This window comes from Lepisma saccharinum, chromosome 4 (genome assembly GCF_977018435.1).
Source record: "Lepisma saccharinum chromosome 4, izLepSacc3.1, whole genome shotgun sequence".
Classification (NCBI taxonomy): domain Eukaryota; kingdom Metazoa; phylum Arthropoda; class Insecta; order Zygentoma; family Lepismatidae; genus Lepisma; species Lepisma saccharinum.
In genome coordinates, this window is record NC_139232.1 from 60954817 (window position 1) to 60981947 (window position 27131).

The 27131-nt window shown below is 36.4% G+C and overlaps 1 protein-coding gene across 1 annotated transcript in view; it reads left to right on the top strand.

The window, feature by feature from the left end:
• Positions 1-27131, top strand: part of LOC145986955 (ATP-dependent translocase ABCB1-like) — a 149543-nt gene that overhangs the window by 68660 nt on the left and 53752 nt on the right. Inside the window, exons 12-16 of the mRNA XM_083121419.1 lie at positions 844-1047; positions 4075-4245; positions 20772-20928; positions 21788-21957; positions 22911-23054. Coding sequence (XP_082977545.1) covers positions 844-1047; positions 4075-4245; positions 20772-20928; positions 21788-21957; positions 22911-23054 — 846 coding nt within the window. The remainder of the gene's footprint in view (positions 1-843; positions 1048-4074; positions 4246-20771; positions 20929-21787; positions 21958-22910; positions 23055-27131) is intronic.

Genomic DNA, 27131 nt, shown 5'->3' on the forward strand with positions numbered 1-27131 from the left:
GATAATTCACCCTCATCCACTGTTCAAATACCGCTCGTGGATTAGCCTTTTTTGGTTCATTGGCATAGTTATAAAATCTGCGATATCTGCAAATTGCCACCCCTTCCTTGGATTTCAAGGAAGTAGAAATAAAAGCATCTCCAAATCTTTATTTCTATTTAGCTGCGGATCCGTTCACACAAAAGGCAAAGTGCCGACTGGGACAAGTTTCCCTGTCATGGTCTATCCTCCTCTTGAAATCTGTTCTCAATTTACTGACAACGTAAATTCCCCATCCTCAAATTTGGGGCCTGGGAGCTCGGTTTCAATGCAAAGAATCACAAGGATACCTGCACGCACTCTATCAAACAATAGAGTTTATGACAGGGAATCGGTACAAGGTTGGGATCACAAACAAGGAACTCCACTGTTAGTGCTGAAATTTTCTTTTCACAGCAGGCTTGCTGTCCCCGTTTTCGATTTTGGTTTTCTTTTCTATAGTATGACTGCAAATAAAGCTCTATTCCTAATGTAGCTTCTTCTCTTTTATTTTATCTATTCTAATGTGATCAATTTTTCACGAGAAATGAATGTGAATAAAAGCGTCAATAATTGTATAAATTTTGGTATGAACCTCAATCTGCATGACTGGCAGTGGGATTTGAAGCTATTGTCTCCTGAATAAAAGTCTTGTTTCTAACTTCTCACCAAAACTCATTTCCTGTATATCGCAGATCATTCATCCTTCTTCACAATTTTGTGTAATAGTATATTACATAGCTGTACATTCATGGTTTGTAATTTATTTCACAGTATTATAATTGTTACCCAATACGTGTACAATACAGTTTTTTTTCCCTACAGGTAACTCTTGATGGAATTAATATACGTGAATTTTCCCTGTATTGGTTGAGAAATGTTGTGCAGATGATTGAGTCAGATCATTTAATTCGGAATGGTACAATTTCTCATAATATTCGTTCTGGCGAACAAAGCGTAACACAGGAAGATATTGAAAAGGCTGCAGAGAAGCTCAATATTCATAATTTCATTATGCAGTACAGTGAGGTAAGTGCAGAAGTAAGAATATAACAAAGGATAATCTTGTCATTTCTCACTCTTCTATTTCCTCAGATTAGTAGTGGATATTGTACTGAAACACTCCCATATCTAATAGGTTAAGCTAGCCTTGTTGTGATAACCAGTATCCGAAAAGTCCTTATAGAGAGATCTATGGATTCCACACTAATATCAGTCGTTTTCGATTATTTTTACGTCACTCCCTTCCTACCCCCACCCCTAGGGGTGCCAGGGGTGTATTACCCCCACAGTATTTCTTTCCAGATTGCAAGTGATACGTGTACCAAGTTTGGTTGAAATCGCTCCAGGCATTCGAGAGTTATGCCGGAACAAACACACATAAACACATACATACATACATACATACATACATACATACATTTTTATATATATAGAAGATAGATAAAGCTCTCCACTAAACACCACAGGATTGCCAGCCAGCAAACATTAAAGTCAAGAGCAAGCCTATAGTATTCTACCATGTAAGTCAGCCAATGGCCAAACACGCTATTTCTTTAACTCCCTGTTTGAAGAGAAATTTCTGTATTTCCTGTTAACAAGTCTTTAAAAAATTCATAATTTTTGATGTGTGTGTCTTACTCACTTTTATATAGATTAATTCGTATTCTCAATAAATTAATCAAAAATACAAAACTTTTGTACTTACGTGTAGTGAGTATCTATTATTTCATACGACGTTCCGGGAACATCTGTTCCCTTCTTCAGGTTCTTTTTCCGACTACCAGAATTATGTCATAGCCACATCAAATCATCTCAAACGGCAAGAAAAAATGAAACTGTACAGTTTAGGTAAAGGTTGAATTTGGAAAACATTTCTACAACCTTTACTACCCCCATATTCCCTCGTTCGTTTAAAACCATTACTGTAAAAACTTGTCTTGTAAAAAACTTATTTACAATTAAAATGTTAAAAAGACTTCCCATGTTGACTGTTGTAAGGAGTTGACGAAGGCGACAATTGATAAATTCTTGTTCTTGTTAAAATTTAAATCACTACTGCTTGTTTCTTGACAAAAGCTAAATTTGCAAGTACCTCTACCTTGTCTATTGGTTAGTTGGTTGTGATAACAATATAATAGTGTTATTTAATAATAGTGTGTTTCTTTTACAGCTTGTGAAGCAAATACATGTTCTTCTGTTTTCAGGCAATAATTGAAAGTGACAATTCATTTGGAAATATTTGTTGGCGTTGTTTGATATCCCAATAAGGGGTATAGAAGCAAACATTTTATCCGGTGTTCATTGCTTCTACCAAAAGACTTTGGTCTAGGAGTTTATCCACAGAACTTTCGCCCAACTTCCTAAATTAGTATAACTCGCAATGAACCAAGTATACGTTAAACCCCTAGCTACGGCTCTGAACTTCATAAGACTAAGAAAAGCAGTTATTGCAAGCGAAGCGAGCAAGAAAATTTTACGAAAAGTATTTTTATTTGCATAAAATAAATTTGGAGTTGTGGGCGGTAATTGCCCCCTGCAGGTACACTTGGCCGTTAATGTTTGCCCCCCAGAACTCATTTCCATCCTAGGTTGGGGGGTAGGGGACAATGCCCTTCCCTGTGGTTGCGCCACTGTGAATCAGCATTACCACTGTAAGAGGCTCTTCAGAGGTTTAAACTCACAGTATCTTTAACACAGTTTTTCAATTACAGTAAAGTTTGTAAAGGTTTTTATTTTATCAGTTCATTCTAAAATAGATTTTAGGGGAGTATGAATGCAGCATTAATCAACTCAGATCTTGAATCTTATTTCTACATGAATAGAATATTTAAACAGTAGCACATAATTTGCATTAATTATGCTAATTTTACAGTTATTGATGTAATGTGTTTTTTTGGGGGGATATGAGAGACAAGGTAGTAGATAAATACAGAGAAACTAGTACTCACTTTATCCATATATTTTTTTTTATCAGTTCATTCTAAAATAGATTTTATGGGAGTATGAATACAGCAACCTTCCAGTGAAAAAACTTAACAGCATCCACCCCAGGCTCAACTTCACTGTAGAACAAGAGAAACATGGCAAGATTAACTTCCTGGACATCACCATCAGCTGCACCCTCAACAAATTCATAACCACTGTCTACAGGAAACCAGATGCTGGCAACCAGTACATACATGCTCTTTCCAACCATCTCCCCAAACAAAAAGCTAATATGTGACTGAACTTTTATCGAAGAGCCTTCTTCTACTGTTGCAGAGAAGATCTATGAAATTACTGAAATATGGCTACATAGAAACCCAGCTTTCCACTTGGTGCAGTAAAGCAGAAATACAGGTCATGCACCATACCCAGCCACAATCAACCTCCAACAGCAAATATAAGTGGTTTGCCTTCCCCTACCATCCCACCACATCCAACTGCATATCCAAAGCCCTTCTTCCCTATGACATCAAAGTAGCGCACAAACCCAATGCCAAAATAGCTGATAAACTAAACAAACACAAATGTTACTTCCTCTCCCCCCTTGATAACCCAGGTGTATATGATGCAGAGTGCAAGTGCAAAGAACATTACATCGGCAGGTCCATCAGATCTGTCAATGTAAGAATCCAACAACATCTAATAGATGCAAAAAGAAGCCCAGCCCACTACTGATCTTGCTAAACACATCAAATACAATTGCCATAAAATCCAAAAGATACAAGCCAAGCACACCACTCACACACTCGTAGACACCAAAATCGAGGAAACGCATACCATAATGCACTTCCTGCATGAGCTAAACATCGGTAGCAGACAGGCACACCACACACAAATGGACAGTTGACAACAGCGTACCTAGCCACAGCCGAAGAACTAAGAACAATAGAATCATGTCAAGCTACAGTGCAACAAGTTCCAATGAGGATGATTGCAGTGGCCACTGAAATTAATAGAAAAAAAAGAGTTTCTTAGATAAAGTGAGTACTAGTTTCTCTGTATTTAAAGATGATATAGTATGAAAATGATGATGTGACATAAATATAGTACATGTAATAATATTTACAGGCTTATAACACTATGCTTGGTGATGAAGGTATTTATTTATCTAAAGACAAGCAACAACAAATGATGATGATAAGAATTATTATAAAGAAGCCACCTATTCTTCTTTTGGACAATGCATTATCTGCCTTGGATGCCACTTCAGAAATAGATATAATGAAATTACTATTCAAGGTACAAGCTGTATGTAAGAGTACATCTCATTCTTGTACTTTGCTCTTTTTAACAGTATCTATTAGGACTGAGTTATTAATCTTTAATATTAACAACACTGATATTTGGCTGTTGTAACAATTAAAAGCTATACAGAATAATTATAATTGTTAGAATTCCATTGCAACTGTTGGGAAAACCTGATGGTAAGAGATTTTTAGGAAGGCCAAGACAAAAGATGGGGGGGATAACATTGAGATGGATCTAAAGGAAATCGGTAAAGGATGAAGAAGATCAGATCTATCTTGCCCGGGATAGGGACAGATGGAAGGCTTGTGTTGCTGCAGCCATAAGAAGGCTAGAGAGTTTGTTAGTTAATACTGATTTAAAATTGATTAAAATATTCATAGTTACATGCCACAAACAAAACATACAAAAAGACAGATGGAAAAATTGTTCCTCTTTGCATACCTGTAGAATACATGAACTTCTGGGAAGTATTCAGCTGATACAGGTGATTACATTTAGAAAATGCTACTGTGATATCCTCTAATTCAATATCAACTTAGTTCTCGTAATCATGTGAATAATTAATAATTGCTGATATTTTAAAACTATCTGATATTTCTATAAATAGCCTTAATTTAGTGCAACATTTTGACATTTTGTCACTTTTTCATATGTTCCCATGAAAGGTAATATATGTACCCTGTGTTTACCATCTCTCACATTATGAGTTACGTATGTTGATTCTTCTTTCTTTATATAGTGCTATGAGTAGAGCCCGGAAGTTTGTCCAAAAATGCCTCTTTTTATCTACTGCATATATAAAATTTTTTCCGAATATACGTTTTCTTATGTTGTTTCGAATGTTTTAGAAGCCTTTTTCATTTTGCCTATTTTGCCTATTTGGGACCCCACTGCTTATTTTTTAATTATAATGCCTTTTTTTTTGCCTTTTCAATGAAATTTGACATTTTTTTTTTAAAAAAAGGGTATATAAATTATTTTTCTCCCAAAAAAACGTTGTTGGCATTTATTTTTTCTTCCGTTTATTATGTGAACAATTTTCGCCTTATTTAAGTAATAATTGAACCTCACGCATGTTTCAACATTGCTGAAGGAGAAAAGTGTGAGAAAAAAAGTATTTCATGCTGAGTCAGTATATTGCCTTTTCGGTTAACATTTCTTGTGCATGATTGACTGCTGAAGTGAACAGGTTTTGATTTCGAAACACAAAGAAAATATTTCTGAAATCTCCCTCTCGAACCCGAAAAATTTCAGGAAGTTGCGATTGAGCTTAGTTTTACCTCAGCAACCAGTCTTGACGAGAGAGGGAACCTGGATATCAGCAGCTATATATTATGCTAACAAACTTGAAAAAAATCAGTGAGGTGATCGATGCTCTTCCAGAAAATGAAGCGGCTTCAATTCGTGAAGTGAAAAAAACTCCTGTGCTATTCAAGTTTTACTTTTGCACGTTATGGTGCATTAGCATTTTATAGGTTTTGTCGCGTGTTTACTCACAAATCCCAGAATATAGAAAAGGAAAGTTAAAAAATTGTACTTACGTATGTGAGTATAGTGCTCTTATTGTAGAAACGACGTTTCAGAGATTGACTATCTCTTTCCTCAGGTTCGTATAAAAAAACTAAGTACTTTGGCCATAGTACTGCGTCAAAAAATGTAATATGAGGATTGTGGTTAAGGGTTGGTTAGGGTACATTTAAAATATTAAGTTTTTTGCTATTAGAAAGTACGTAAAAACCAAAGCCGTTTCCCTAAATAAAAAACTTGTACAGTAGACCTATTCACAGGTAAAAAAAAGTTTAAAAAAAGTTTAAAATTTCTAAAAAACCTGCATAAATCACAATGCAACCTGCAGGTTTGGCCTTTCCTACCCAACTGTGCTTATCTATCCACATGAAGGTCAAATTCTCAACGAATATTTTCCCCCTCCCCTTAATTTTCTCGTTTCCCCTTATTTACGTCACAAATCCAATGTGAATTCACGTTCCTCTCTTGCAGCTTGCATAAAAACTTCCGGAGTGACGTGGAAAAACCGATATTGGGTTCAATCTTCCAGGCTTTAATCCCATTTTTTTGAGGAAATTGATCCACCCTTCTTCCAAATTTCCTTCGTCCCTATTAAGATTACTCTTCCCCCCCCCTACAAATACTCCGCTGTTTTCATACATGTTTCTTCCTAATTTTCCTCCCCTCTTTTCTGATTACCTCTTTTTTTGCGATTCTATGCCCACTTTCCAAAAATGTGTTCTGAGAGGACCCGTTTTGGGAACTTTTTTCCCTTATGTCCTTTTCATGTTCGCTCCATCTTTTACCCATATTTCGGCCCGTCTGTCCTATGTACTCCTTCCCGCATTGGCATTCTATTCGATAAACCCCCCTTCTGTTTTTCCGGTATTTCCCTAGTTGTCTTTCCTTTCTTATAATCGGTGAAGTATTTTGTCTACATTCTTTGGTGCTTTCATCCCGCAAACGATTCCAAAAAATCTCTCGTTATTTTTTTCCGATTTTTTTCCGATACGGATTGATGGTAAGGGATGCCAACGTACTTTACCCTCCTATTTTTCGATTTTTTCCCCTTCTTTTTGATCCCCTTCTTTTCCTAATAATTTTTCCGTGCTCTCTCCGCTATCTTATCCATTTCTCTATTTGTGCATCCATTTTTTTAATCCTGTTTTTTCTTATCCACCGAATTTCGTTGTCTTTTTTCTTTTTCATTATTGCATAGTCTACCGGCCCTAATAAAAAAAGTTAAGGAATTACGTTTTTTCTTTGTTATTTCGGGGTGCGCCGATTCCTTGTTTAATATATAAGTTCCCCGATAGGGGTTTATGATGTACTCCTGTTCTAATCCTATTCCCTTCTTTCAAGATACTAAGATCCAGGAAATTGATTTTTTTCCATCGCTTAAGTTTTCCCTAGTGAAGTTTTATTCTTTCGTCTTGTTTTTCTAATTCTTCAAAAACCTTGTTCAGTGCTACCCCCTTTCCTATAATCAAGATATCATCAACGTAATCTCCCATAATATTTAATACACATTCCTGTTTTTTCCAAAGCTGCCTTCTCAATGAAGTGCATAAAAAATGCTCGCTACTATACCCGAAATGGGGTTTTCCCATCGCCAAGCCTTCTTTTTGTCTATAAAATACTGTCATTGACATAGAAAAAGTTATATTCCGTTACAAGGTTATACCATCGTACATATTCCGAAGCAGTTAGGATGTCTATTCCCTTTTTTCTAACAGCCACCTTAGTAAACAATCTCCCGCCCGCCCCCCTCGGTACACTTGGGTATAAGTTTAACAACATCAAAAACTACTTATTGTATCCTCGTCATCAATTTCCAGATTTTTCTATACATTCTTTAACTTATAAATACGGAGAAACTAGTACTCACTTTTATCAGCCAAGCTGTTTTTTTCTTCTTTTTTCGATTAATTTCAGTGGCCACTGCCACCATCCTCGGTTGGAACTTGCTGCGCTGTTTTGCTTGGCGTGCGTCTTTTGTTCGTAGTTCTCTGGCTGCCGTTAGGTGCGCTGTGCATCTTGGTGCGTCGTCTGCTATTTCCGGGCGATAAACTGCTGCAGTAGTGGAATCCAAGTATGGGTGCGCTTGCCCGCTATCGATGTTTAGTTCGTGCGGGAAGTGCATTATGGCGTGCGTTTCCTTGATTTTTGGTGTCTATGAGCGTGTGGGCCAGGGGTGTTTGACTCGAACCTTTTTGAATTTTATGACTATTGTATTTGATATTGTCTAGCAAGACCAGTAGTGGGTTGGGCTTTTTTCGCATCTGCTAGGTGTTGTTGGATTCTTTCATTGACAGATCTGATGGACCTGCCGATGTAATTGAGCCTTGCATTCACACTCTGCAATCATATACACCTGGGTTGTCAAGGGGGGGAGAGGAAGTACCGTTTGTGCTTGTTTCAGTTTATCAGTTATTTTGGAGTTGGGTTTGTGCGCTACTTTGATGCCAAATGGGAGAAGGGCTTTGGCTATGCGGTTGGAAGTGGTGGGATGGTAGGGGAAGGCAAACCATTTATATTGGTCGCTGGGGGTTGGTTTGTGGCTGGGTTGCTTGTGGATGGGTTGATTGTGGTAGGTTAGGGTGTCTGACCTGTATTTCTGCCTTACTGCACCAAGTGGAAAGTTGTGATTCAGTGTAGCCATGTTTCAGGGCTATTTCTGTGATGGTGGCTATCTCCTCTCGTAGATCCTCTTTCCTTGCCACAGTAGGAGAAGGCTCTTCGATAAAAGTTTAGCCACACATTGGCTTTTTTGCTTAGGGGGATGGCTAGAGAGAGCATGTATGTACTGGTTGCCTGCATCCGGTTTTCTGTAGACGGTGGTTGTGAATTTGTTAAGTGCACGGCTGATGGTGATGTCCAGGAAGTTTGATTTTACCAAGTTTTTCATGTTCTACGGTGAAGTTTGAGCCCTGGGGTGGATGCTATTTTAGTTTGTTTCACTAGGAGGTTGAGTTCTTCTGCCTTTTTGTATACAACTATTGTGTCGTCCGCGTACCTTCCATAATCGGATGTGTTGTAGTTCTGGAGTATGGAGGTATCTCTTTTTCAGCCAGGTGCATGACGATGTTGGCTAAAAGGAGCTGATAGCGGGTTTGCCCATCGCAAGGCCTTCGGATTGGTTGTAGAATTTATCTTCAAATTGAAAGTAATTTGTGTTTTAGACAAACTTCCAATAGCCTGGTTATCTCTTGTACCTCTAGGGTCGGGATTCTGTTAGTTGTCAGCCATCTTTCCCACCGAACGCAGTGCTAGGTCTATGGGGATTGAACTGTACATATCTACTATATCAAATGCTGGCTAATTTGGCACTGTCAGCTTGCACTATTGAAGTTACCAGATTTTTTAGCATCGGCACTGTTGCGGAACACGTATGTAAGTTTGTGGTTTGAAATGAGATATTTTCGTTTTTTTAGCCAGTTTGTTAGGTGGAAACTGTGGGGTAATTGAAGCCAGCTATTATAAGTCGCATGGGGATTCCAGGTTTATGAGTTTTTAGGAATGCCATAGGCAATGGCAGGTGAAGGGTGGGGATTGAGGGAGGAATTTGTGGTCTTGTTCACTAAGTATGGCACTAGTTTTTCACTGCATTTTTTCACAATTCTATTGTACCTGTCTGTGGGGGTCTTTTTTTGATGACACTGTACGAGTCCACTGTTTAGTTTGTCTATCACTTTCGTGGAGTAATCACCTTTGTGCATGATTACGAACTGGTTTGTTTTGTCAGACTTTAGACACCAAACATCATTGGTGTTCAGCCATTTGCCAAAATCGGAGAGGACAGAAGAGATTTCTTGGTGCACTGGATTAGGTTTCCTGGTTTCACTGTTGGTCATAACTTTTTGAAAAATTCCGGCTGCTGACGTTCTGATGTTTTCCGAATCTTGGGGTTTTGGGAGCAAAAACAAGCTGCTTTTTTCTGCCGCACATATGAGGTCGAGGGTGGGTGGCTTACTGTTTTGTACATTAAACTTATCGCCGTAGGCAAGGAGTTCTTTGAATTTGTTGGGGATTGAGAGATTTGACAGATTTATTATGTTTTTTTCCATGTCCGTCATCTGGGGTTGATTGCATTCTCACTCGGCCACGTTTCCTCCCAAGTGGTGAAGTTTGTTGCATAAAGACCTAGTTTTTTGGTTTTCCAAGATTTGCAGCATGTATTCGATGTTATTCTTTGCATGCTCCCACTTAGCGGGTGGTAGCGTGGTTTCCAGTCTATTTCTTTGTCGTTCGCACATGTGAGACAGTCGGCGAATTTCAGCATGTTTGGCTGACAACTAACAGAATCCCGACCCTAGAGGTACAAGAGATAACCAGGCTATTGGAAGTTTGTCTAAAACACAATTACTTTCAATTTGAAGATAAATTCTACAACCAATCCGAAGGCCTTGCGATGGGCAACCCGCTATCAGCTCCTTTAGCCAACATCGTCATGCACCTGGCTGAAAAAGAGATACTCCATACTCCAGAACTACAACACATCCGATATGGAAGGTACGTGGACGACACAATAGTTGTATACAAAAAGGCAGAAGAACTCAACCTCCTAGTGAACAAACTAAATAGCATCCACCCCAGGCTCAACTTCACCGTAGAACATGAAAAACTTGGTAAAATCAACTTCCTGGACATCACCATCAGCCGTGCACTTAACAAATTCACAACCACCGTCTACAGAAAACCGGATGCAGGCAACCAGTACATACATGCTCTCTCTAGCCATCCCCCTAAGCAAAAAGCCAATGTGTGGCTAAACTTTTATCGAAGAGCCTTCTCCTACTGTGGCAAGGAAGAGGATCTACGAGAGGAGATAGCCACCATCACAGAAATAGCCCTGAAACATGGCTACACTGAATCACAACTTTCCACTTGGTGCAGTAAGGCAGAAATACAGGTCAGACACCCTAACCTACCACAATCAACCCATCCACAAGCAACCCAGCCACAACCAACCCCCAGCGACCAATATAAATGGTTTGCCTTCCCCTACCATCCCACCACTTCCAACCGCATAGCCAAAGCCCTTCTCCCATTTGGCATCAAAGTAGCGCACAAACCCAACTCCAAAATAACTGATAAACTGAACAAGCACAAACGGTGCTTCCTCTCCCCCCTTGACAACCCAGGTGTATATGATGCAGAGTGTGAATGCAAGGCTCATTACATCGGCAGGTCCATCAGATCTGTCAATGAAAGAATCCAAACAACACCTAGCAGATGCGAAAAAAGCCCAACCCACTACTGGTCTTGCTAGACATATCAAATACAATAGTCATAAAATTCAAAAGGTTCGAGTCAAACACCCTGCCCACACGCTCATAGACACCAAAATCAAGGAAACGCACGCCATAATGCACTTCCCGCACGAACTAAACATCGATAGCGGGCAAGCGCACCATACTTGGATTCCACTACTGCAGCAGTTATCGCCCGGAAATAGCAGACGACGCACCAAGATGCACAGCGCACCTAGCAGCGCACCTAACGGCAGCCAGAGAACTACGAACAAAAGATGCACGCCAAGCAACAGCGCAGCAAGTTCCAACGAGGATGGTGGCAGTGGCCACTGAAATTAATGGAAAAAGAAGAAAAAACAGCTTCGCGGATAAAAGTGAGTACTAGTTTCTCCGTATTTATATACTACCGCGTCTCTCTTTTCCCAATCATGAATTCTTTAACTTCTATGGCATTCCTAACGCTATATTGGGTGTTCTCATTTACCTTCCTTATTCTTTTTACCAGCAATTTTGCTAGCCCATATCCAGGATGTTCGTATGTTGGTATAATAGGTCTAAGTGGTATGCCTTGTTTGTGTGTCTTAGGTATTCCAAAAGCAATTGGTATGTTGCCAACTTTAATTTCCTTAATAAGGATTTTCTTTTCGCTTGTGCCCAATGTAATGCTTGTCTCTACCCCTTTTTTGATCTCTCTTCTAATCTTATTAATAGGGTCTTTCTCTATTTTCTCAAAATCGTTACCTTTAAAGCTATCTTCTAATTTTTGGTGATATTCCTCTCTGTCCATGATAACCATCTTGTTTTCTTTATCAGACCTAATTAGAAATACGTTATTCGCCTTCACCCATTTTCTTACATTTTTTAAATCGCGTCTTAGGTTTTAGTTTACTTTCTCTTTCCGTGTTCTATCTCCCCCTTTCATGTTCGTTTCCTTTTTAATTTCTTTTTGCAAGTGTTGTTCTACAATATTACGTATCCTTTGTCTAACCTCAGTTTTATCCTCCCTTTCGTCAATAGTTGTTACGATCGTTTCTGCTGCTATTATGAATTCCTCTTTTTCAAGTTTCTCTACCCCTATTGCAAATTTCTGCCCCTTGTTCATAATCCTAATCAACTCTTTAGGTGGTTCGTGGGTGGTTAAATTTAAAATGTTCTCATTATTTCCCCAATCCTCTGTTTTTTGTTTCTTATTCTCTAGATTATCCTTCCTATTCAATTTTAGTTTCATCAATTTCCTCTCTATAGTATTACTATCCCTAAATTTGGCTTTATCCACAGCTCTAAAGTGTCTCTCTTCAATGCGGTTCCACGTCACTTCGTCTAGTTCCCCACTAACTTCCAAATGTAATCTATAGCATTCCTTATTAAGACGTTCGACTTGTCCATGTGCCTCCCTAATACATTTCCCTAGTATTTTAAACTGTATTTCTTGTTTTTGTTCAATCATGCCTACACTCAACGGTTTATACCCCCATTTTAAAAAGTTTGGTAAAACCCCAATTTCCTGCATTGTTTTAAAAATCTAATCCTGATTAAACCCTTATTCAACTTAATCCTCTTATTTTCTATATTCTGGATTTGTGAGTAACACGCGACAAACCTATAAAATGCTATTGATCTCCGATACGGGGAGAAAAGTGCGTGCACTAGAAAATAAGAGGATTAAGTTGAATAAGGGTTTAATCAGGATTAGATTTTTAAAACAATGCAGGAAAATGGGGGTTTTACCAAACTTTTTAAAATGGGGGTATAAACCGTTGAGTGTAGGCATGATTGAACAAAAACAAGAAATACAGTTTAAAATACTAGGGAAATGTATTAGGGAGGCTCATGGACAAGTCGAACGTCTTAATAAGGAATGCTATAGATTACATTTGGAAGTTAGTGGGGAACTAGACGAAGTGACGTGGAACCGCATTGAAGAGAGACACTTTAGAGCTGTGGATAAAGCCAAATTTAGGGATAGTAATACTATAGAGAGGAAATTGATGAAATTAAAATTGAATAGGAAGGATAATCTAGAGAATAAGAAACAAAAACAGAGGAGTGGGGAAATAATGAGAACATTTTAAATTTAACCACCCACGAACCACCTAAAGAGTTGATTAGGATTATGAACAAGGGGCAGAAATTTGCAATAGGGGTAGAGAAACTTGAAAAAGAGGAATTCATAATAGCAGCAGAAACGATCGTAACAACTATTGACGAAAGGGAGGATAAAACTGAGGTTAGACAAAGGATACGTAATATTGTAGAACAACACTTGCAAAAAGAAATTAAAAAGGAAACGAACATGAAAGGGGGAGATAGAACACGGAAAGAGAAAGTAAACGAAAACCTAAGATGCGATTTAAAGAATGTAAGAAAATGGGTGAAGGCAAATAACGTATTTCTAATTAGGTCTGATAAAGAGAACAAGATGGTTATCATGGACAGAGAGGAATATCACCAAAAATTAGAAGATAGCTTTAAAGGTAACGATTTTGAGAAAATAGAGAAAGACCCTATTAACCTCTTAACTGGGTAATTTCCTCGTCGAAAGCCCAATCTGCCCTGGGAATTTTTGTTGATAAATTGATGAATTTCGTAAACCAATATTTGAGTTAATATTTCTGTGCTCCATGGCATACCATTTAGGTATTGTTTATTCTTTTATTGGTCCTTCTTGTACTTTTTACAATATGCGAGATTTACAACTACAATATATCTCGGATTTCCTCAGCAGGAAAAACACACCGTCGCTTCCGATTTGCCTGAGCCATTATTGCATACGCGATAGAACTGAACGTCGGGCTGTGTTCGTTGCTTCCCGCTAACTCTAACGGTTACAACAGTCTGGAAGTCAGAGCCATCTGGTGAAACAAAGAAGAAAGTAATTGTACGAAGTATCTCGTCATACACAACAGATATCAGCAGTAAGAACATGAGAACGTAGTATCCCGTCATGCCCATTATAAATCAGTAGAGCCAGAACGGAGTATTACGTCATACCCAGTTAAGAGGTTAATAAGATTAGAAGAGAGATCAAAAAAGGGGTAGAGACAAGCATTACATTGGGCACAAGCGAAAAGAAAATCCTTATTAAGGAAATTAAAGTTGGCAACATACCAATTGCTTTTGGAATACCTAAGACACACAAACAAGGCATACCACTTAGACCTATTATACCAACATACGAACATCCTGGATATGGGCTAGCAAAATTGCTGGTAAAAAGAATAAGGAAGGTAAATGAGAACACCCAATATAGCGTTAGGAATGCCATAGAAGTTAAAGAATGTATAGAAAATCTGGAAATTGATGACGAGGATACAATAAGTAGTTTTGATGTTGTTAACTTATACCCAAGTGTACCGAGGGGGCGGGCGGGAGATTGTTTACTAAGGTGGCTGTTAGAAAAAGGAATAGACATCCTAACTGCTTCGGAATATGTACGATGGTATAACCTTGTAACGGAATATAACTTTTTCTATGTCAATGACAGTATTTATAGACAAAAAGAAGGCTTGGCGATGGGAAACCCCATTTCGGGTATAGTAGCGAGCATTTTTATGCACTTCATTGAGAAGGCAGCTTTGGAAAAAACAGGAATGTGTATTAAATATTATGGGAGATACGTTGATGATATCTTGATTATAGGAAAGGGGGTAGCACTGAACAAGGTTTTTGAAGAATTAGAAAAACAAGACGAAAGAATAAACTTCACTAGGGAAAACTTAAGCGATGGAAAAATCAATTTCCTGGATCTTAGTATCTTGAAAGAAGGGAATAGGATTAGAACAGGAGTACATCATAAACCCCTATCGGGGAACTTATATATTAACAAGGAATCGGCGCACCCCGAAATAACAAAGAAAAACGTATTCCTTAACTTTTTTATTAGGGCCGGTAGACTATGCAATAATGAAAAAGAAAAAGACAACGAAATTCGGTGGATAAGAAAAACAGGATTAAAAAATGGATGCACAAATAGAGAAATGGATAAGATAGCGGAGAGAGCACGGAAAATTATTAGGAAAGAAGGGGATCAAAAAGAAGGGGAAAAAATCGAAAATAGGAGGGTAAAGTACGTTGGCATCCCTTACCATCAATCCGTATCGGAAAAAATCGGAAAAATAACGAGAGATTTTGGAATCGTTTGCGGGATGAAAGCACCAAAGAATGTAGAAAAATACTTCACCGATTATAAGAAAGGAAAGACAACTAGGGAAATACCGGAAAAACAGAAGGTGGTTTATCGAATAGAATGCCAATGCGGGAAGGAGTACATAGGACAGACGGGCCGAAATATGGGTAAAAGATGGAGCGAACATGAAAAGGACATAAGGGAAAAAGTTCCCAAAACGGGTCTCTCAGAACATATTTTGGAAAGTGGGCATAGAATCGCAAAAAAAGAGGTAATCAGAAAAGAGGGGAGGAAATTAGGAAGAAACATGTATGAAACAGCGAGTATTTGTAGGGGGGGGAAGAGTAATCTTAATAGGGACGAAGGAAATTTGGAAGAAGGGTGGATCAATTTCCTCAAAAAATGGGATAAAGCCTGGAAGATTGAACCCAATATCGGTTTCCACGTCACTCCGGAAGTTATGCAAGCTGCAAGAGAGGAACGTGAATTCACATTGGATTTGTGACGTAATAAGGGGAAACGAGAAAATTAAGGGGAGGGGAAATATTCGTTGAGAATTGACCTTCATGTGGATAGATAAGCACAGTTGGGTAGGAAAGGCCAAACCTGCAGGTTGCATTGTGATTTATGCAGGTTTTTTAGAATTTTAACTTTTTTAACTTTTTTACCTGTGAATAGGTCTACTGTACAAGTTTTATTAGGGAACGGCTTGGTTTTTACGTACTTCTAATAGCAAAAACTTAATATTTTAAATGTACCCTAACCAACCCTTAACCACAATCCTCATATTACATTTTTGACGCAGTACTATGCCAAGTACTTAGTTTTTATACGAACTTGAGGAAAGAGATAGTCAATCTCTGAAACGTCGTTCTACAATAAGAGCACTATACTCACATACGTAAGTACAATTTTTAACTTTTCTTTTCTATATGGTGCATTGCCAGAGGCAATTACAATTATAGCATCCATGAAAATCTTCGAGGAATCTATGCAGCAGATGATGGAAGTGCCATGAGGAAAGGGGTGAGCTGTTGCGGAAAAGTACTAACGGGTAGTGAGTGCAAATGAGGACTTGAAACAATTGAAAACAATTTCAGATATTCTAAAAGGTGAAAATGCTGTTACCAAAATGAGTCCAGCTACATTAGCTTGTTATATGTATGCTCCAATAACTTCTGTCGAAGTAGAAAGATCATTTTCTATTATGAAAAACATTCTCTCTGACAGACGACTATCAATGAATGTTTAGAACTTAGAAAGCACCTTGTAGTTATGTGCAATCAAGACGGAGAAAATTGAAATGCTCTTCCCAATTTAGATTTTAACATTTTGCCAGAAATTATACATAAAAATAAGCGACTTCTAAATGTGCCTTTTTTCGGTTTATTTTGCCTTTTTTCGGTTTATTTTGCCTTTTTTTCATTTTTAGTGCCTATTTACCACATTATAAATGCCTTTTTGCCTGCCTATTTTAACGAAAATAAATGCCTGAACTTCCAGTTCTCTAGCTATGAGTATTTGAGAGTTTTAGCCAGCTCAACAATATTGCATCACAACTTCCTTTCTTAAGAACTCAATTGCCTGCTGCTATCCTTTCTTTGATTTCATTTTTGTTGTTAATGTTTACTACTGGACCTACATATTTAAAAGCATTAATTTTATTTTCTTTTTAACTGATCTTTCAATTACAGGATTTCCTGAGCATTTCATATATTTTATTTATTACAGTTCTTCTTGAATCTTCTGCTAATTTTATGAAGGTATCTTTCAACATTTGCCATGTTCTGGACATTATTAATATATTGTCAGCATAGGCATATACTTGTTTTAATCTTCTTGCTAACAAGCCTCCTATATCTTGATTCTTTTTTAAATTCTGTCAATTGCTGTTGAGTAAAGCATAGCTGATAGAAGATGCTAAAGCTTCCTATACTACATATGTTGATTAGTTTTTTTTATAAAAATCTGTAGATGGTTCTACATGTCAATACCTTGTAGAGAGTAAGGGTCTACAGACCCTATGTTTTCAGTGTCTCACTTGACCTCCTGGCTGTATAGTGTAAACTATTCAGATCCAAGGAGGTAGAGTTGTTTCATGTCTACATCACGTATAAGAATGTAGTTCCTGATGGTTGTACGATTTTGTTTAATAGGTTGATGATGTTGATGATTTTTTTTTAAAAAATTTGTAGTAGTTAGATGTACTCTGTGTCATATGTGGAATGCGATCTTTTTCAGTACAGTTAAGTGAAATTAATGTTATTCTTAAATAAAGTGAAGTTACTGGAAAATGAACTTACCTAAATAAAATGTTTAATAATTAAAGGAGACACATTCAATGAATTATGTTGACCTGTTGCATTTGAAAGGGTTTGTTATGTAAGAGGATTCTAATTATCATGATAAAAATATTCTAAAGCTAATGATGGTATTGTTGTATATTTAACACTTAAATCAAATTGCACTCTGTAATATTGTTTTTAGAAACTCTATGATTATTGTTAATAAGCCTTTTTATCAGAATTACAGTATTTGCATTTAGACAATTACTGGGGTGTGCAGGACTGTACTAACTTAACGAATCTCTGGGTAGATCAGCATATTTCTGTTCTTCATTTGGAAATTAAATTTCATGGTCACTTAAGATATAATTCCTAATGTTCTCATATTTAAGAAGGAAGGGTCCGCATCTCATTTTGCAAAGTAAATTAGGCAAAACCCCTTGCAGGTAGATAGTTATATACATTAAATAAGATGATGAATGAACTGTTTAGGTTTTTCATAGAGCATTTCTAATTGTGTATTGGATCTGTAGAATATTGATTACCAGTGCTCGAAAAATTGTTTTCAAATCTAGGTGCCAGCTCTGAATATCAGGCACCAGGAAACCACGTACTAGCAATTGTGCATGCTACAGTATGTTTCAAAAGTCACGCAATCCAAACTTTGAAAATGTATATCATGAAAATCGTAAGAGATATTTACACCGGTTTTTCTGCACTAAACTAATCCTGTAGGCTGTCACTGGGTTCATCAATTTATGTTAGCATTTATCTAAATAAAAGCAATTACATTATTTTAAAAAACATTGTTAATTTGCTGAAAACCTCTGAGAACTGATTTTCAACAATAAATACCAACTCTTAAACTACTTGTGGGATCATTTGTTAGTGTTTGACTGGTTGTAAAACAGTTGCCATGTGAGGTACAGCAGAAGCAGGGCATTTTTATTGGAAAACCTCTTGCACATGTGTGTAAGAATTAGTAGTGAAATACTCTTCAACAATGCACATGCACTGCTCCAATGAATACGCCATGCTGAATTAACCAGGCACTGTGGCGAAGAGAATTCAATGTAACCTGGGACCCGTCGAGTATCTGAGCGACGCTCGCAGAGCAAGATTTTCGCTCGTTGAGCAGACAGATCATTTACTTGACGCAGTTTGCTCATTGATCAAAATATCAGTGCCTTTGAATAATCTGTGATGAATGTGGCTGCGTTGAGTGGACAAGATTTCGGTGTTTGAAAAACTCTTAATTATGGAATAGTTGATGTGAACAAAACTGTCGAAATTTTCATTTTCACACCCTTGTACAACTTTCCAAAACGACGGTGTATATTTTATTTAGTATTTATTATTTGGAATAAACAACACTTACATTTTAATACAATTACAAAAACTGGAATATTACATCACCTTCTGTTACTTGAACTTTCTCTCTAATTACGCTATATCGCAAGCCGTTCAGTTCATCATAAATATTTCCTGATTGGACGCCAGCCACTAGCAGCTCGCCACCCCACCACCGCCATCCTCATACAGTTTTCCTCTTCTTCCTTTTGCCTCACGAGACCGAAACCCAAGAACTATATATTCTGTGTCTTATACCTGCGGTGAGCAAGGTTCAAGTTCGCTCAGCGATCAAGTGAGCAGCGCTCGTGGAGCAACTCCTATTCGGCCGTCAAGTAGCTGAGCGATCATGTTGCTCGCTGAGCGCTCAGATACTTGACGTGCCCCAGGGGTAACCTAGGATTCTCTCAAGAGTCTAATTTCGGCACAAAATTTTGATTTACGATTTTTAACGTAAATGTATAGCCAATACTTAGACACATCTTGCATGCGACTGTTGGCAATATTTCGACCTGCTAGTGTTGCCATATACGGAGATATGTCCCAAGAATGGCACTTTTCACTCAACCCATAAAATCGCCAGTCAAAAATTCATCAAATGTTGCACATGACCAATATTTATTTATTTATTTATTCAGAGTTTCAGATACAGTGTTATTTGGCCATTTTACACTGAAACAACATAAAGTAGAAACAAAGATAACAAAAGATAAAAACAATAACAAGATGGGATAGATTGTCGCAAATGACAGACTGACATGGCATCAGTCATCAAATGTCTAATTATGACCCTTCAATAATTTCTTACATATTTTTCTTACTCAGAAGTTCATTTCTGGAAAAATTTGAATGCTGCTTTCTGCCAGTTATAAATTTATATAATTTTCTGTATGGAGTGTACTGATAATTTTAAGCATTGAAAAATATCTCAATGGATGAGGCTTTATAATGCAGAAAAACCAGTGTAAATATATCTTACGGTTTTCATGATATACATTTCCAAATTTTGGGTTGTGCGATATTTGAAACACTCTGTACAAGATGATGAGCATCACGGTATTCAAAACATCACTAAATCATTTGAGAAAGCAGGAAATGGGGTTTTGGGGGACAAAGGGTAAGAAATTGTTACGGACTCTATTCAATGGTCACAACGTTGATAAAAAAAATCATTTGCTAACTTACGCTGTACTGCAATTTGAACTTAGAATCATCGAAATTTCGTACATATTACAGCATAAGATCACAGTCGCCAGGCTGAAATTTTTAGTCGTCATGGCGACCGGGATTTTTCGAGCCCTGTTGATTACCAATATTTGTACTTGATTGGAATCAGAAACATCCCTTACCTCCCCATTCCTACTACTTTCCAGCACCGAGGAAGGAACAAGATGGGTCACAAACATTTGGACTGAAGTAAAATATTTTCTGGGTTTTTGGAAGTATGATGGTACAATTTTATCAATAAATTTTGAAAGAAATCGTCACAACATGCATACTTCCTTGATATTATCCAAATTCTCATACCAACCTCAAATCCTTCCTCATGTCTTGAAAGGTTTGTCAGCAAATCGTGCTACGATGCCAGCCTGGGCATGGATGTTCGTGAGTGTCCATTCATCAATTTCATCATATCATCACTCATTCCCATCTTCGCAAATTAGCCAAAAGTGGCACAAGAAAGCGAAGTAAAATAAAGCAAATCAATGAATCGAAAGGTTTGTAAGTAAGACATGGTAAAAGATCAAAGCATGGATAAAATTAGTTAAAAGATATAAATACTTCATCCAAGATGTACCACCCCCTAAAAAAAAGAAAGAAATCAAATTTATAGCCCATCAGACACAGTCACTTACATTCACTGAGGAGGTGTATTATTTTTTTAAATCATCATTGTATGTTTACAATTTTATATGAGATTGATAGATTGTCAGTTTTCTGTATTTACAAACATTTCATGTCAGTCCAAATTTTAAATACGATCCTACTTTTCAGGAGTGCAAGAATTCATCAATAATCTTTGTGTCCAGATTATCCTCGGTTATCATGACTGCTGATAAAAGTATACTCTTACCTCAAGGAATCATTTTTGATATGACTAAAACAAAGCAACTATTACAAGATCATGGTAATCTCAACTACATTTCTCCAGGTAAGAGAGTAGTTTATAAGGATTCATTAAAATTTGTGTGTTGTGTTTGCACGTGCATGCAATGTAAGAAATAAAATAGCTGTTATCTTTTGTGTACTACATTGATTGAATGTTGAATAAGATGTTTTCTCTTATTACATTGCATTAAATGTTATAAGCCTATACTTTAGATTAAACTGATTCACATTGAAAGATGTAATAAAATAATCAATGTATGTATTATACGGGATTGTATAACACATTCATTGAATTCATTAGTGTATTATGAAAAATAATTACACCTTTATCTTAAGTATAGATTTACGTATGTTTTGATTAGTCTGTGTATGTTGACATACTCCTAATGGTCAGCTATTAGTAGGGGTTATTAAAGACCTTCTGGAATAATGTAAGCACCACCAACTTACATTCATTTATCCTCACCCAGGAATTATTTAGAATTTTCAGTGGAGGTTAATAAGTATCACAAGTTGTTTGCTTCTACATTTCTGCTGTTATGGTTCTAATTAATGATAGGGTATGGGAAATGTTTTGAGTTTCTCACCTCTTCTGAATTTTGAATTTTGATACTACCCCACAATCTCACCATTGAGTTTCTGGCATGAAAAACTGCCGTTTTTGCACTGTGAAATGTTCCATCTTGAATAATGGGAATTTTGCGACTGTTTGGGCATCCCAAATTTCAGGAAATCCTTTCCTGAAAATGGAATAATGACAGTTTTTCCCCCTTAAGTTGAAATTTGTAATACTTAACACCACATTAATTGCCTAATTGAAAAATGAGTTCACAGTAGTAGTAGTAATAATAATAATTCTGAGAGAGTATCAGGAAGAAATAACTACATTTTTGTCCCGATAGGGATTTCTCAGACATGCTCAAGATCATCTTTAACTCATCTAAAAGATCAGAAATCTATTTTGAGAACACAAAAGCTACAGAAGATAGTGGTGCACAGAAGACCAGTACCTGTTTTCCTCCCTAAAAGCCAACATGTATTGCCATATCCTCAGAAAATGAATGTTGATAAGGTATGCATTATTTTGTGTATAATTAGAACTATGCAAATGTAGAAATTGCAAAAGGGAATGTTTACTGCACATTAACTTTGGCTTGCTTAATGGGTATTCAGTTGGTAGAAAGGTATGTTTGAACTTGAAGCCAGGTCTCTCTAACCAAGACTGTTATGATGTTGTCAGTTCACAGACTCATCAGCTTGAGGTAATCTAATCATCATTCATACTTGTCATTCTGATTAACCTAAATAAATGTGACATATTAAATAACCAAATGCAAAACAACAAAATATCATTGGTCCATTTAAATCAATGAGAACATTCACACTAAAGTTGCATAGTTCTTACTTTTGTTTCTGGAAGCATTCACTAGTTAGTCCACTTCATGCTGAGATAAGGTAATTGGGACTGGTCCTACAATTTAAAGTGGGATTCAAGTCACTGTACAATGTGCTTCCATTGGAAATTGAACCTGGAACTCATAGATTAAATGGTGATAGCTTCTAGTTAGGTTTGATGCTCTACACCATACACAATGAAGCTTCACAGAGAAGTTCCCCATACCCTCTAATCAGATTGATGGTCCTCCTTCCCTCTTACATTATTTGTCTATTTATTCTCCTTTTTTTTTCGATAGCATCTGATTATTATAATGTCAGAATATTAGGTAGGTGTTTTTCAGTTACTTTTTATTAGTATACCATGCCCATGTAAAGTTCACATGAAAGTTAAATTTTTCCCCCATACTAAATAATGTCACTACAAAGTACACAGTTGTTGCATTGTAACGTTTCTTCCAAAAATCTGGATATATTCAAGTTCAGTAGTTACAAATTGAACATTTTAACTAGCAACAATTCTAAAACTACTTTACTATTTTTATATTACATAGTTTGAAGCCAAGCCAGGCTCAGTTGCTGTGTATTTTTATATTCTAATTCCGTATAAATTCCTATGTATTTCTGCAGGACATGCCACAGGTTGTAACATTAAGGAAGCTAATGTGTATGCATACTAAGGAATGGCATTTCATAGCTGTGGGCTGTTTATCATCCATGATAATTGGAATCAGTTTGACAGTGTATGCTGTACTATTTGGAGAAGTGTTACAGGTAAAAATTCATACATACAGGGATATTCTCCTTGCCACCAGTACTTGCTCATTATTGTAAATATTATTGTGAAACAATCATTGGAGCTTAACAGTTACATTTTGCTCTGACTTCCATTCATATGTTATTATTAACTGAAACACAAAAAGGCATAAACAAGTAGAAAAAACTTGGACATGTGACAAGCACTCTCCTTTCCCTCCCCAGAGCACTAGAAAAAGATAAACATGCACAAATGAGAATCAGGCTACACTACACACTGTGCCACTGCTCATGTCACATTCACTTTTTTTTTACTTGTTTACTTTGCATGTAATTATCTACATCAATTCTTAATTTACCCAGTACTTTATGGTACTGCGATGACATGCAGTATTCTGGGCAAAGCATGTGGCATTTTTGGCTACCCATTAGGTTCGTATCAGTGTACGCTTGAACGGTGCAACTTTTTCCTCTTTACATTTATTGCTTAAGTTGCCTATGGTACCAGACTTTTGAGTTACCCTATATTTATAAGAACTGGGAATGCAAATATCAGCTTGATGTACGTTAATTCAAACAATATTGTGTTTCATTTCTGTTCTACTTTTACCTTCGAACTATAGCATTTTGTCTATCAAATACATTATCAGGCATTACCTAACTCACCCTAACCTGAATCTACCATAACTGTGGATCCCATTGGCATCCAATTTTTAAATTTTGTACACTTATTGAGAAATAGTGTATATATATATATATATTTAAATGAAAACCCATTTTTGAGAATATGGCAACCAAAATTTTATTTACATCACCTTCAATTGTTTTTTTTTACACCGACATAGTCATGTAATATCTCATGTGAAAGAGCCCTTCAAGACTATTAATGATAAATATGATGAAAAGGTAGTGAGATGCAGACAGAGAGACTAAATATCGAGAACATAATTCAGTTAATCTATCTCACTAATCAATCACTTTGATAAATGCCCTCCGTTAAATATGAAGTCTTGATTGGCACATCATTTTATGTATATACCTGTCAGAATTCAAATCAATGTTATAGCACAGTAGGAAGCTACGGATATATGTTGAAAAGGAATACCAGCTTACATATGCTGATGAATAGTGTTTATGCTCAAACAATTATAAATATTTTTAAGCAAATTATATTGATAAAAAACAAGAAATAACACAAGTTACAACAGCATCAAATTATGCATTTGTTAACAAGAACATTTATAACATATAAATGTTATTTATATGAAGAAAAAAGTTCTTTATTATCTCCTTTTGAGATAGAGTAAGTCTTTGTTTTTATAATTTAGCATGCATCAGTTCTACATCTGAGTATACTCAATATGGCACTTTCTTCATCCAGGTTTTCTACAATCCTGATCTTCAGTTTTCAAAACTCAGCATCTGGCTAAATCACATCCAGATGTAGAACATATGTGTGTCACTTTATGTAACTTTCATCTCCATTAACAAGCAAGCTTACAAATGCTACAATACCTCAAAAGGATGCTTTGAGTATAATCAGATTTAGAACTGATGCATGCTAAAATATATGAAAAAGACATACACTACCTCAAGAGGGAATAATAAAGAAATATTTTCTTTATTTCAATTACATTTATATGTGATTCCTTTTCATCATAGAACCGTAGCTTCCTACTGTGCTAACTAGGGATGTGCTGACGCCGATTACAGATGTATGAAAATTGGCAGAAATTGACATATCGGCATCGGCAAAAATCCGATATTTAAACCGGTACAGATTATACTAGAGTTTTACCTTCTAATAAGTTTTACATTTTAGTTTTGTAAAAGATATTGAAAATTAGGTTATGATTCATCATTATTGTAGAGTTTTTGTAATAAAATTATTGCAAACTCTCATTCAGAGGATCAACCTCACTCAAAATCGGAAATAAAACAGTACATTGCTGATCCAGGATCTGCTGTTGTATTGGAAATTCAAAAGTGAGTATTCAAACCTGAAGCAAGTGGTGAGAAAATACTTGGGCATACCTGCTTCATCAGTATTCAGTGATTGAGTGTTCAGTGTTGCTGAACATATTTGTGATAAGAGAAGAAGTAGGCTACTTCCTGAAGTGCTTCCAAAAGTCATGTTTCTGAAGTTGAATCTGGCAGCAGTAAATTTCCAACATTAAAAACAGGAATTCATTTTGCATTTCAAAGAGCTGCTTATGTACTAATGTTAAATCTCTTGAGAATCCATGTTCTTCTTAAAGGTTCACATAACCATCTTTTGTAGATGCAAATGTACATTCGGATCTCTTGAGAATATATATGTGGGTCATTCCATGCCAAACGATCCAATGGTGGTTGCATGACCATTTTAGAAAAAAATCATTGTTAGTACGTACGTTTGTACATGTTTCTAGATAACAAAACCAATGTTAAAAAAGAAATATTGTCTTTAGTTCTCCTGGAGCAGCCATTTTTCCAACATGGTGCATGGCTTTCTTTACTCATTTAGCACTTTTCAGAAACTTTAATATCTCAAACATCATTATAGCTAGAGACTTGAAACAAATTTCATTTTGTAGCTAATGAAGTATACTTTCTTAGATATTCAAGTATGTTTTGCTTAAAATTGTATCGTAAGTATGAAGATTATGATGGAAATTGTGGTAACGATAGTTAATAAATTGGATTTTTAAGACCGATTTTTTCAATGAAGGAGTTTAGTCTAAAGCTTCATTCTTTTTTTCATGTGTAGACCTGCCTGCAGGGTGTCTGTAAATAAAATATCAGTGCTTAGAAATTCAACTCTTTTTACAGCATGGGCTCAAATATGGCCGTTCATTGAATTTTGACAGTTTTCGGGGTTAAATATCTCAGATGGGTCCTCTTTAAAAAATCTGAAATTTGGCACAAAAGAAGCCCTGCATGAACCTAACTCACAGTAAAAATCTCAACTTTTAGATTCATCTCGTTTTGGTCAATATGAGGTAACGTATGTTACCTAATTTCTGACACTGCAAAGTAAGGTTAAACTACATCCCATACTTACAATAATGAAGTCTTTTCTTTTTCCTTTTTAAATTTGGGTTAAATAAAGGCTCATAAAATATAGTAACATAAGGTTTTAATACTTGACTTACCAGAAATTGAAATTGCAAGGTATGACAATTGAAAATCTGCGAAATCTTATTGCGAAAGGTTTGATTTATTAGGTACCAATGACCAGTTGGTGTTGTCAGCTCCAGTTTCCTATTCATTCTTTTTGTTAAATCAGGCAGAATTCTTTGTTCTTTCACTAAGTTCCTAAGTAAATTATCAGAAACTTTCAATTCATCACACATATTTTTTCTTGACCAAGTGGTAGCAATCAAACTGATGATTCTGACCTTTTCAACATTAGTTTTCGCTAATTTACATTTTTCTTCTTATAATTTCCATCATATGATTGTACTGGCTAATCAAAGGCTTGTCACACTTGCCTTCCTTTTCTTCAGTTCTAATACTTTGTGAAAAGCAACTTTCCAGTTTCCTTTGCACTCCTTGTATGATGTGAATCGTTTTCCGAGCAAGAGCACTTTATTGTTTTTCTGCAATCAGCCTCCTCAGTTTTGAAAGATGAGAGACATAAAAAACAGAACAGACTTCATGCATTTCCTTTAGTTTTTTGTGTTGGCACAATGACTTTCCATTCTGGCATTTAAGTGAGTCACTTTCTCCAGATATGAAAATTTTACTCCAACATATCAGGCATATTGATTTAACTGGTATAAGGCTTACCTGACACTTTTTTGCCTTACCATATGATCCAAATTGATTTTAAAAATTCCCTTCTTAACTTTTTCTTTAAGTGGTACTTCTAAAGATCACAAAATACTTTACCATATAAAAATCTATTTTCAATGGTGTTTGCATATTGTCTCTAAGCCATCACCTGTAGTCTTGACCTAAGAAGTGTTTTATCATTTTCACTGAGTTCATTAATATTAATTAGGTCTTTGGGAACCTTACCAAAAGTGTATTTGTGACAGTCCTCTCCAGTTAAACATTCTACAGAACACTCCATTTCCAGTCACAGATAACGATCATTTACAAGTCACTCTC